Source organism: Dipodomys ordii, unplaced genomic scaffold (genome assembly GCF_000151885.1).
Source record: "Dipodomys ordii isolate 6190 unplaced genomic scaffold, Dord_2.0 Scaffold235, whole genome shotgun sequence".
NCBI classification, from domain to species: Eukaryota; Metazoa; Chordata; class Mammalia; order Rodentia; family Heteromyidae; genus Dipodomys; species Dipodomys ordii.
In genome coordinates, this window is record NW_012267451.1 from 958118 (window position 1) to 970995 (window position 12878).

At 40.0% G+C, this 12878-nt stretch overlaps 1 protein-coding gene across 1 annotated transcript; it reads left to right on the forward strand.

Moving 5' to 3' along the window:
* Positions 1-4302: 4302 nt before the first annotated feature.
* On the forward strand, positions 4303-5265 carry LOC106000710 (olfactory receptor 7E24-like; the record flags this gene model as incomplete). Its single annotated transcript, XM_013035994.1, has 1 exon — positions 4303-5265. A coding segment is annotated over one exon (963 nt), but the record flags the coding sequence as incomplete, so codon positions are not given.
* Positions 5266-12878: the final 7613 nt, after the last annotated feature.

Below are 12878 nucleotides of genomic sequence, written 5' to 3' on the forward strand. Positions count from 1 at the left end.
AAGGAAGGAAGGAAGGAAAGAAAAGAAGGGAGGGAGGGAAGGAGGAAGGAAGGAAGGAAAGAAAAGAAGGGAGGGAGGGAAGGAGGAAGGAAGGAAGGAAGGAAAAGGAAGAGGAAGAAACTGAGTGTTTGGTAGGGGGTGAATATGAGTAAATGGGTATTAAACATAATCAAAGCACCATATTCAAAATAAAACTCTTTTATACAATGCATATATATGAATTTCTGCAAAGGAAAATGCAAAGTTTAAAAAAAATATAATACATATAAGTGATTTCTAAGGACAGGAAAAATCACCATAATTCAAATATAAAAAAGTGGAAATTTTCATCAGTGAGGACAGATCTTTGGCTTTCATTTGATTCACAAGATTATTGTGGGCATTCATTTGCTCCTATTTTCCACCCTCTACATTAATGCTAAAAAGTCCTTAGAGAGTGCGATATCACGAATCAAATCTAGGTAATTATAACCTTTGTGTTTTGAGTATCCAAGACCATATAATAATCAATAGCCAACCTGTCCCTCCCCAGCTGTTTCTTTGGTTCTACGTCTTCTGGAGAATTGACTGCTTAACTGTCTCTTCTTCCTTGGGTAGTCTGGATTCTAAATCCATAGCCAGCCCTGCTTCCATATTAACCCTACTGATGGAAACTAAGGCTTCTTTCGTCTTCGAGATGTAAGTGAATATCAGATCCTCATTCTTTAAACCATAGTCTAAATCAGTCCATGCTGTGGAGCTAAAAATGCAGCTAAAAATGAGAAGTATTCTTTCCTCTTCATCAAGACACACAAGTCGTTTGCAAAGATAGATGGGAGAAAAATAAGGTATCAATTGCAGCCAGCATAAGGATTTTAAAAGTTTATGGTTTATTTTTCCTTAGAAAGGCAAAGTCAAAGTTCAGCAAAATAAAACACCATGAAGTGGGTACTTGAAAGAGGTAGGGTCAAAGGGAAAGTGGTAGACAAATTAAGAGGAGAATGGGGAGAATGAAGTCAAGAATCCAATGTATATTTATAAAATTAAGAAAGGTGAGGGAGGGCTGGGAAGGTGGCTCAGTGGTAAGGTGTTTGCCTTGCATGCCTGAGGCCCTGGGTTCGATTCCTCAGCACCACATAAGCAAAAAGAAAAAAGCCAGAAGTGGTGCTGTGGCTCAATGGTAAGGTGCTAGCCTTGAGCTGAAGAGCTGAGGGACAGCGCCCAAGCCCAGAGTTCAGATCCCATGACTGGACCAAAAAAAAAAAAAGAAAGAAAGAAAGGTGAGGGAAGGAGTAGGTAAGGAAGGGACAGGGGAAAATGTTGAAAGGGTGACATCAACATATTGTATTCATAAACTGCTTTGTTAAATGCCAACTCCTTTTTACAGCTACTTAAAGATAATTTTAACAAGCTAAAAAACAATCAAAATAAATCTATCCAACCACAAAAAATTATGTTTGTTATTTTTTTGTTGGTGGTGATCATATTAGTGATTAATATGCAAGAAATCTAATTTGAGATTTTATTTTTATTTCTTCCAACTATAGTTCCACTTCCCATTCACATTTGATCAAAATAGAAAATAGGTATCACCAGACAGTCTCCTGAGCACCCTCAAAAGGGGTCTATAGATGATGGTGATAGGAGGAAGAAAGAGCAGGGGAAGGATAGGAAGAAAGTTCTACCATGGGGGAGGGACATACAAAGCAACAAAAAAAAATCACCTTATAAATATGTTAGAAACAATAGCAAGAAAGAAAAAACCATTATAACCCCTGTTTTCACTGCATTTGATGTTGGTATAATTTGGGGAGGGGAAGGGAAAAAATAAATTGTTTAAATAGGGATACAGGTGGACCCATTGCAACAATGAGATGTATAAGATGTTATGTCAAAAAACAAACTTTACAACTTTGGCAGTGGGGGGTGGGGGTGGTGAGTGTAGTTGTAGTGATGGGAGGGCCCAGATGGTAGGGGAAAACAAAGGAGGAAGCAACAATGCTTGATAAGCAATGTACTTATTACCTTGCTCATGTAATTGTAACCCCTCTGTGAGTTATTTTCACAATAAAAAAACTTATTAAAAAGAAAAAAGAAGAGGAAGGCATTCAGAATCACTTTAGAGTCATGGTATGAATTGTGTGTAATATATAGATTATTTTTAACCCAGATGTTTGTACAAGTTGCAGCTCATTATGATTTTATATGAAAAAATTCCCAGCATAGCATTGTAATGAAAGAATAGAATAGAGCTGTCCAATTAAGGCTACTGAGAAAGAAGTTCTTCCAGGCAGTTTTTGTTCCACAATGAATTCAACTACACATTTCATTTCTCTGTTACTGGGGGATGAGAACCCTTTCACACAGATATGTTTCTGTTTGAAGGAATTCCTGGAAGTTCCACAAAAGGTTTGTGGGTGTCATCTGTTGCAATCATGTCAGAAAGAATGGATGAGCCTTTTTTGGGGGGTGCACATTTTTGGAGCTAGGTATATGCTCTGCCATTTTTACTAACAACCCTATCATTCTCAAAGGACTGGGATCAGACTTTCACCTCCTAATGTAGTCACTGAAAATAGTTTTTATATGTCTCAGTAGTGAGTAGAACTGTATTGTTTTTCTGTATCGTATTTTAATTTATATTGTTATTATTATTATTATCATTAAGTCATTGTACAAAAGGGTTGCAATTTAACATGTCAGTTGGTGAATCGACACATCTGTATCAATGACGTTCCTTCCATCATTCTCCCCGCCATCTGTCTACATCCTACTGATAATTAGGAAATAATAGAAATAATATCCTTTAGAGATGGTAGTTTTTAAAAAATTGTTTTCAATTGTGTTATTATTTCTATTTTAAATCTCTGAACTTCAAAAAGGAGGTACAAGAGAATACCAAGTTAGCATAGCTAAGTGTCCAATACTTCTTGTTCAGTCACCCTTTCTCATCTGTCTTTTCCTTTCAATTTGCATTTCCCACTGTCTTTATCACATGTGCATTGAATATTCTTGCTGTATTTGTCCCTTGTTCCATTTGATATTCATCCATTCCCTCCCCCCCCACACACACATTATCCCCTTCATTTCGAATCTGTTGGCCAAACTTTTCAATTCAAATAAGAAATGTGGGCAACTGGAAATTATAGTTACAAATGGGATCATTTGAATATTACTTCTAAATTTCTTTAACACATACTTTGGAGTAATTGTTAGGCCCCAGTTATACTTTGTTGTTTTAATCACTTTTTGCATGGTGATTGGTGTGTATGTGTGTGTGTGTGTGTGTTGCTTTTTTCTTTTTATTGTGAGAATACTGTATAGAGGAGTTACAATTACATGGACAAGCATTTCTTATCAAGCATTGTTGCCTCCTCTTTGTTTCCCCTTCCCATCCCTTCCCATATTCCCCCCCTCCCTCCACCTAATCCTCCCTCCCTATCCTCCCCGCCCCCCACCAAAGTTGAAAATATGGTGTATATACACAATGGAATTCTATGCCTCCATCAGAAAGAATGACATTGCCCCATTTGTTAGGAAATGGAAAGACTTGGAAAAAATTATATTAAGTGAAGTAAGCCAGGCCCAAAGAAACATAGGTTTCATGGTTTCCCTTATTTGCAATAACTAGTATATGTCTGAGTCAACCAGAAAAGGTCAGATAAGTTGATGTTAGGGGAATGAACCCTAAGATAAGTATTCAAATGTTTTTTTTTCATTTCATGCAATTGTTTCTAACATATTTATAAGATGATTTCTATGTTGCTTTGTATGTTGCTTTTTTTGGGGGTGGGGCGTCCAGTCGTGGAGCCTGAACTCTGGGCCTGGGCGCTGTCCCTCAGCTCTTCAGCTCAAGGTTAGCACTCTACCACTTGAGCCACAGCGCCAGTTCCAGCTGTTTTCTTTTTGCTTATGTGGTGCTGAGGAATCAAACCCAGGGCCTCATGCATGCAAGGCAAGCACTCTACCACTGAGCCACCTTCCGAGCCCCTGTATGTTGCTTTCTTATTCAAGTTTTTTGTCTTCAGAGTTCACCAGGAGGATGTTTTCCACAATATTTACTATGTTTAAACAAAGATTGAATTATTTTATTCAGTTATGTACTATTTGATTCCTTGGTGTAATTTTACAGCACAGTTACAATTTTTATGACTTTTGCAACTACAATGATAACTCTGTTTTGTACTAAAAGCCAAAATAAGCTAAATATTTTAAAATGTGGGTGATTCATAGTAAAATGGAGTAGATATTAATTATTGGAAATGAAACAAGTTGATTCACTAATTTCCTTTTTCTTCTTTCTCTATCCTTTTAATTCTCTTTCTGAAAAGGTGTCCAAGCAAGATAGAATCACAGAATGGAACACATGTCTCAGAATTCCATCTTTTTGGCCTCTCTGAGGATCCAGACCTGCAGCCGTGTCTCTTTGGGCTATTCCTGTCCATGTACCTGATCACTGTATTTGGGAACCTGGTCATCATCCTGGCCATCTGCTCTGACCCTCACCTCCACACCCCCATGTACTTCTTCCTCTCCATCTTGTCCTTTGTGGATATCTGTTTCATCTCTACCACAGTCCCAAACCTGGTTGTGAACATCTGGCTTCACAGCTGGGTCATCACTCATGCAGGTTGCCTGATACAGATGTCCATTTATATCCTTTTTGCAACAATGGATGACATGCTTCTAACCGTCATGGCCTATGATCGCTTCGTGGCCATCTGTCACCCTTTACATTATGCAGTCCTCATGAGCCCTCGCCTGTGTAGGTTCTTAGTCTGCACATGTCTGTCTGTCAGCATTGTGAACTCCCAGCTACATACTTTGTTTGTCTTACAATTTACCAACTTTCAAGAGGTCCAAGTCGCCAATTTCTTCTGTGACCCTTCCCATGTGGTGAATCTGGTCTGTTCCAACACCTTCTCTAAGGACATGGTGAAATATTTTGCCGTTGGCATCTTTGGTTTTTTCCCTGTTGTAGCCATCACTTTGTCTTACTATAAAATCATATCATCCATTCTCAAAATAGCATCCTCAAGTGGGAGGTACAAAGCTTTCTCCACCTGTGGCTCTCACCTGTCAGCTGTTTCCTTATTTTATGGAACAAGCATTGGTGTGTACCTTGGTTCAGGTATAACAGAATCCCCTAGAAAGGTTGTAATTGCCTCTGTGGTTTACACTGTGATCAACCCCATGCTGAATCCTTTCATTTACAGCCTGAGGAACAGAGATATGAAACAGGCTTTCAATAGAATCCACAGAAGAAAATTCTTCTTTAGGACTTAAAACAATTTGTTTCATTTGTACCAAGGTAAAGCTAGAAAAATAAGTGCCGAAGCTGCCAATTCCAGCTTTTCAGGTCATATTAAATTCTGGTTTAATGGCTTTAATTTCTAACAGTGCATCATAGTAAAAAGTTGGTAGCCAATATTGGCTATGTAAAGAATGGTTAGAGTTGAAATGATTTTTTTCTTTCTTTCAAGAATAGGTAGAAAGTTTAGTTTGGGATAATTAAACATTTTGGAGATGTATCTTATTGATAGATGCACTATAATATGAGTGCTTTAATGTATTAAGTTGCACATTTGAAAATTGTTCATAACAAAAATGTTTCAAATTTTATTTTATTTTTTAAATTTATTATTGTTTTAAAGGGGTCGTATGGAGGGTTTAGTTACATAAGTCATATAAAGAGTGAATTCCTCTTTAAACAACATTACTCCTTCCCTCCCTCTCTCCACCCATAAGTTGTATTGTTTATTTTCCACATAGTGGGTATTACTGCTGCATTTGTTCACCTTTTGTTCCACCATTTTTGTGTCCCCTCCTTCTTTTAATGTCCTAAAGACAGATAAAGGAACAAACAAGACAAAAGGAAAAGAAAACAAAAGCAGCAACAAGTTAAAAAAAACCCTCTTGTTTCCAGTTCCTGGAGTTCATTTCGATAGATATTATTTTATATGATCAGACACACATAGCTATTGCACCTTTGTGATCCTCTCCTAAGAATATTCTCCTTTGTTCTAACTGTGTGAATGCCTAGAAACCTATGTAATTCAAGCATTCTTTTTCTTATACCATACAGTATATTTACTTGACAATTTATTGTTTCAAAAATATGAATGGGAGTAAAAGGCAAATGAGATTTGGAAAAAAAACAGGAGACACAGAAATGATTAGTACATACAATAAGGTCCTCCCAAGAAGAGGAATGATTCAGAAACTTTTGTGGGCCTTATTTCCTTTCTTCTCCTCCCTCCAATGAATCTGGGCAGCTCATTCCTGTCTGTAGTTAATTATGAGCTTTGTGTTGCATCTCTGTGGTTCCATGTGGGTTACACAGATGTCAATAATCAGCCTGTACATCCAGTTTGAGTCATATGAAGTCCAGGAGCCACCATATGTGTGTCTCTTTTATTAATGTCTCTGTTGGTAAGCTCCTAGCTAAGACCACATTCATATCAACCCTGAGGACAGAGCCTGAACTTTCACTGAGAACCAGACAGTAGACAGATACACATCAGTTCCCCATTGCTTCTTTGTAAACTTTCAGAGGCACTGTATACAAGACCTAGTGCTGAAGAATATGGAGATGGAGGAAGAAGATGGAGATGGAGGATGAGCAATCAAGACCTTTGTATCCTCATTACCACTACAACTATGTGTTTCATGTAGTCAGATGGGAGTGAGTTATTATCAATGCTTGATAAGAAATGTACTCATTATCTTGCCCATGTAATTGTAACCCCTCTGTACAGTATTTTCACAATAAAAATATAAAAAAAATAAATAAATTTAAGTTACAAATATAGTCATGTGAGCCAGTAGATATGTGAGTAATATCCAACCTAGATCAAAACTAGCTGCCCACAGAAAAAATAAATTCTGGAGAGGATAGTGGAATATTCTTACCCACTGTTGATGGGAATTCAAATAAGACCAATCTTTGTAGAAATCAGTATGGATATTTCTCCAAAAACATTAAAAATTAAACATAGTATTTACTATATACCATTTCTGATTATATTTTCCCCCAAATAAAAGTCAATTTTAGCCTGGTATCTGTGGCTCATGCCTGTAATCCTAGTTACTCTGGAGTCTGAAATATAAGGATTGAGGTTCAAAGCCACTTTGGTTAGGAAAGTTCATGAGATTCTTATCTCCAATTACCCACCAGGAAACCGGAAGTGGTACTGTGGCTCAAGTGGTAGAGTGCTTGCCTTGAGCTAAAGAGCTCAGGGACAGCACCCAGGCCCAGAGTTAAAGCCCCATGACCCAAAAAAGTCACCTTACCATAGAGGCACCCATATGTACCTGTTTATCATCATGCAATTCAAATGCCAAGCCATGGAACTAGCCTAAGTTTCTGACAAAGGATGAAGAGATGATGGATATATATATATATATATATATATATATATATATCAGATGTGAGATTGACTATTCCAAGCCTTTGTTTCCTCATCATAAAGACAAACATGACAGTTTGGGCGTTATAATGGAAGATGCCATTGTTTAGAAAATCAGTTATGAGGACTGTGAATTTTATGTGCTTTTAATTCTTGTGATGGGGCTAAATCATATGCTACATTTGCTTTCTACCCACCAAATTCTCCCTCCAATGGATGCTTCTCCCTCCTCTGCAGAAGATGGGTCATTCAAAACCATTTCCTAAATATTCTGTAATGATAATAACGAAGGTTATAAGGAGTACTGTAATGAGGAAATCAGGAACCATACATTGTTAATATTTTCAGAAAATGTGGTGAGGCCTAGATAAGGCCTAGATAATTTTATGTAATTTGTTTTCAAGTCCTTAATAAATATTAAAGAATACGTTGTGTGTTTTTGTGTGTCTCTCTGTGTGTGTGTGTGAGTGTGTGTATGTGTATGTGTGTGTGTGTATGTGCTAGTACCAGGGCTTGAACTCAGAGTCTGGGCACTCTTTGTTATCTTTTATGTTGAAGCTAGCACTCTCCCACTTGGGCCACACCTCCATTTGTGGCTTTCTGCAGGTTAATTGGAGATAAGGGTATTGTAGACTTTCTTGCTCAGGCTAGCTTTGAATCTTCATCCTCAGCCTCCTGCGTAGTTAGGATTACAGGCATAATCCACCAGCACCTGACTTTTCCCATTATATTGAAGTAACTCTGTTGTAGTTATTTAGGAAGGAAAGAATGAAGCCATCTTTTCCATGAGCTGATTTTGGACAGTCATGGAAGCTTATCTATGGCCTCTTGAAAACCCAGACAGTCATTTCTTTTTCCTGTCACTCCAGGAGTGGACTCCCTTGCTACAGAGTATCTTGAACTACAGCCCATTCTCTTTGGTTGTTGTTGTCCATGTACCTGGCCACTATGTTTAGGAACCTGCTTGTCGACCTGGCAGTCAGATCTTACCCCCCCCCCCCACATACACACCACATTCCTATGTACTTCTTCCTCTCCAACCTGTCCTTCATGGACATCTGCTTCATCTCCACCACCATCTCCAAGATGCTGGTGGACATCCAGATCCAGAATAAAGCCAGAGTTGCCCGACTCAGGAATATTTTAAAGGTATATTTATTGGAATGGGTTATTTTCTACTGACTGTGATTGCCTACAATTGCATTGTGGCCACCTGTCATCTGAATTACACTGTGATCATGAGCTCCTTTCTGTGTGACCTCTTGCTTCTGCTATCTTGGCTCATCATGATCTAGGTCTCTCTGACACATATTTTGTTAATGAAGCAGCTGAATTTCTCCACAAGCACCAAAATCCCCCTATTTCTTCTGTGACCTCTCCCAGACCTCTCACTCTGAATAGGCACAATCTTTTAAGTAATGTCTCCAACCATTTTTCAATGGCTGTTTTTGAGTAAAGGCCTGATGTATTGCCAGGGATGTTGCAAATCCATGATCCTCTTCCTTATGTTTCCCCCATAGCTGTGCTGACAATTGCTTGCCACCATACCCACTCTCTATCATGGGGATGAGTTCACATTCACTTTAGTTTGCTTTTGCCCAGGCTGACCTCACAGCCCCTCTCAATCCTCACTTCCTGAGTAGCTGATATTATAAGTATGAGCACCACATCTTTCCCTCATTTATCCCTTGCATTGCATTTCCATATAACTTGAGAATTATTAGGTAAATGCAATAGGTGGCTGAGGAATGAGAATATCACATGGTATTCAAGCCAGGGAGACAGGTTTATTTTCCAAACTGCTGGCTGACCTGCAGTCAAGTTGGAATCACACATGGTCAGAAAAAAGGGTGGAGCCACCCCCAGGCCAGGACTCATCAAGGCCAGGGTCAGGGAGGGCAGGATATGGATGTGACCTCAGGGAGTGGGGAGGTGGCTGTCTCCAGTTGTGCCAGTTATTTAGGTGACACAGGTACTAGGTAGAGATTTAGCCAAGAGGAGGGAGGAGTTTGCTCCACCTTCCCAGGGCCAATCTTACATTCCAACCTTCTAATAATTATGATAAAAGATGCAGATTCTCTCTGATACTTCCTGCTGGCAAGGTGTGTCAACATTAGGTGTAAAAATTGAAATATGCCCCCCACCCAGAAGGCAGCAAGCAGCAGTTGTGCTTTGGTAGATGCAAGTCCTTGAATGGTAGAAGTCTCCTAAGGCAGGGGCTGGACAACAATAAGAGGAAAAATATAACTGAAAAGAAAAACTTGGATGCCAATGGCTTAGAGGTGACAACAGGGATGAGGTAGAGGGATGTCAGGGATGTGAGACAGCATTACCTTTGTAGGTTCAAGGGGTGGAACAAGTGTACCTCGAAATCAATGATGGTGTAGAAGGGGCAGGAACAGGAGCCCTTTTTATACTTTTTTTTTGGTTGGTCCTGAGACCTGAACTCTGGGCCTGGGCACTGTCCCTCAGCTCTTCAGCTCAAGGATAGAACTCTACCACTTGAGCCACAGTACCACTTCTGGCTTTTTCTGCTTATGTGGTGCTTAGGAATTGAACCCAGAGCCTCATGCATGCAAGGCAAGCACTCTACCACTGAGCCACCTTCCCAGCCCCCGTTTTTTATTCTTAACAGATGAATCCAGTGGCTTCCCTTGAACTTGACTGCTGTGGGGTGGTCAGCAGAACCTGGTGAGGGCCTGTCCACTTAGAACATAAACCAGATAGATTAAGGGTCTTGAGAAACACTTGAACCCCAGGCAAAATTGGGGGAGTGGGAAAGGGGCCTTGATGAGGCTGAGGGAGACATTGTTCAGCATATTGGCATAACATATGCCTAAGAAAAGTTAGGACAGGAAGGTAGTCTATTGGTGGAGTCTTTGTATTGTTGGTAGGGAAATTACCTAGAAGGAAAGGTCTCCCATGCATTAATTCAAAGGGACTGAGAAAAGTAGGGCTGCGGGGAGAGGCATGTAAGTGGGTGAAGGCCAGAGGTAAAAGTTCTGGCCAGGAAAACTAGAGCTCTAAAGAGAGTTTAGTAGGCTGTTTTTTGTAGCTCGTGAGGCTTGATCTCTGGGCCTGGGTTCTGTCCCTCAGCTCTTCGGCTCAAGGCCAATACTCTATCGCTTGAGCCATAGTGCCACTTCCAGTTTTCTGGTGGTTTATTGGAGATAAGAGTCTCATGAATTTTCCTGCATGGGCTGGCTTTGAACCACTATCCTTAGATCTCAGCCTCCTAAGTAGCTAGGATTACAGGCATGAGCCACTGACACCCAACGTAAATTGTGCTTTAAGGAGGGCATTAGCACTTCCAACCTTTCCAGAAGACTGATGTCTGTAAGGAATGTGAAGATTCCACTGGATATTTTAAGAGCCTGCCAACTGTTGTGTCACTTTAGAGATGAAGGCAGGTCCCTTGTCAGATTGAAGTAACTTGGGTAAGCCAAACCTAGGAATAATTTCTTTTATTAAGACAGGGGCAACAGTGTCAGCAGTCTCTGACATTGTGGGACAGGCCTCAATCCATCCTGAAAAGGTATGTCAGCCTTACATCCAGGCATGTGAGTGAAGTCTATTTGCCAGTCTTCCCCCGTGCTTGGTGCATGAGGAATGCAGCCGGTCAGTGATCTCCCTATGAGGAGGTAAGGGAACAAGTGGGGCAGGCTTGGGTAATAGCCTTTAGTCAGGCTGTTACACTAGAGTAATGGAGTAAAGGTTTGAGAAGATGGAAGAGAGGCTTGTATTTGATGTGCAGTGTCTGGTGCACCTGGAAAAGAAAGCTGCCTGCTTGTATCTCAGGAAGAATGACTTGTCCTCCTAGGGGCTGTCATCCCTGTGCTTCCTGGGAGGCTACCTGGTGGAAAAGTTCCTCAAGCTCCTGTATAAGAGGGTTAAATTGAAGGCAATACCAGAAGCAAGGGAACTGGAAGTTGTTTCTGGCTGCTAGCTTGGCCTCCTGGTCTGCTTTTGAATTGCCAACCATGATGGCATTCAGTCCCATCTGGTGTCCCTGGCAGTGAATGATGGCTGCCTGTTGGGGAAGGGAAGCCACTTCTAGGAGCTTAAGAATAAATGAGGTATTAGTAGTGGGGGTCCTTTTCGTGGACAGGAAGCCATGCTGCTTCCAGATGGCAGCATGTGAGTGGAGAATAGGATTGTTGTAATTTGGGGAGGGAAAGGGGTATAGCAGAATGCTCAAATGGGGATGCAGGTTGACCCATTGTGATGACGAGATGTACATGACACTATGTTGAAAACAAACTACAATGACATGGGTGGGAGGGGGCAAGAGGAGTTGGGGAGGTGGGGAGGGTAATGATGGTAGGGAAAAACAAAGGAGGAGGTAACAATGGTAGATATGAAATGTACTCATTACCCTACTCATGTAACTGTAACTCCTCTATACAATATTGTTACATATATATATATATATATATATATAATAAAGCTATAAGTTCTGTGTTTTGTTAGATAATGCCAGGGAGCAGAGGGCTTCCATTGATGTACCATGTGTCTTCTGGGTCAGGTGTGAATTCCTGGTCTCTCTTCCAAGGTCTCTGTATAGGAGGGGGAAAGAGGGGTAGAACTAGATGGAAGCAAAGTAGCTGGACTGGGAGTCTAGCAGTCAGGGAAAAGTCAGGGTTTTCAATAAAAGTATCATGAAGTAGCTGTAGGCCAAAAGGGGAAAGGGAAGACAGGGCTTTGTTAGATAAAAAGGTCCTTAAATCTATAGGGAGAGCAAAGGATGACTATTTCCAGGTGTGCCAGTTGCCTAGGTGACATAGGTACTGGGTAGAGGCTTAGCTAAGAGGAGGAAGGAGTCTACTCTGCCTTTCTAGGGTATACATTACAAGAATCATCTGCAGTTAATAAATCTGTTGAAGAAATGCCTTACCTGTCTTGGTGCATTTTAGAATTCATGTAGATTGTGCTTATATTACTAACTTGTTAAAAGCTATGATGTTGAACTTCAGATCTGTTTTGCAAATCATTCCCCATTCTCTGTGATATTTTTTCATTTTCCTCTAGTCTACCATTTTTATTATTTTATTTATTTTTATTGGAAAGGTGATACACAGAGGGGTTACAGTTACACAAGTCAGATATTGAGTACATTTCTTTTTGAGCAATGTCACCTCTTCCCTTGTTTTCTCCCAGTCTTTTCCCTCCTGACTTCCTTCCCCATAAGTAATTTAGTTCATTTTCAACATAATATCTATTGATATCGCTACTAAATTTGTTGACCCTTTGTCTCGCCATTTTTGTGCTTCCCTTTACCCTTCACCAAACAGATAAACTTATATACAAGACAAAAAGTACAGACATGAAAAACAGTGACTAAAGGGGAAAACAAAACAAAAACACAAAAAGTAAAATTAAAAGCCTCTTGTTTCCATTTCTTGGAGTTCATCTTTATACAGATCATTTTATATGATAATATGCTATTGAACTTTCATGATCCTCTCCTAAAAATATTCTCCTTTGGTCTTA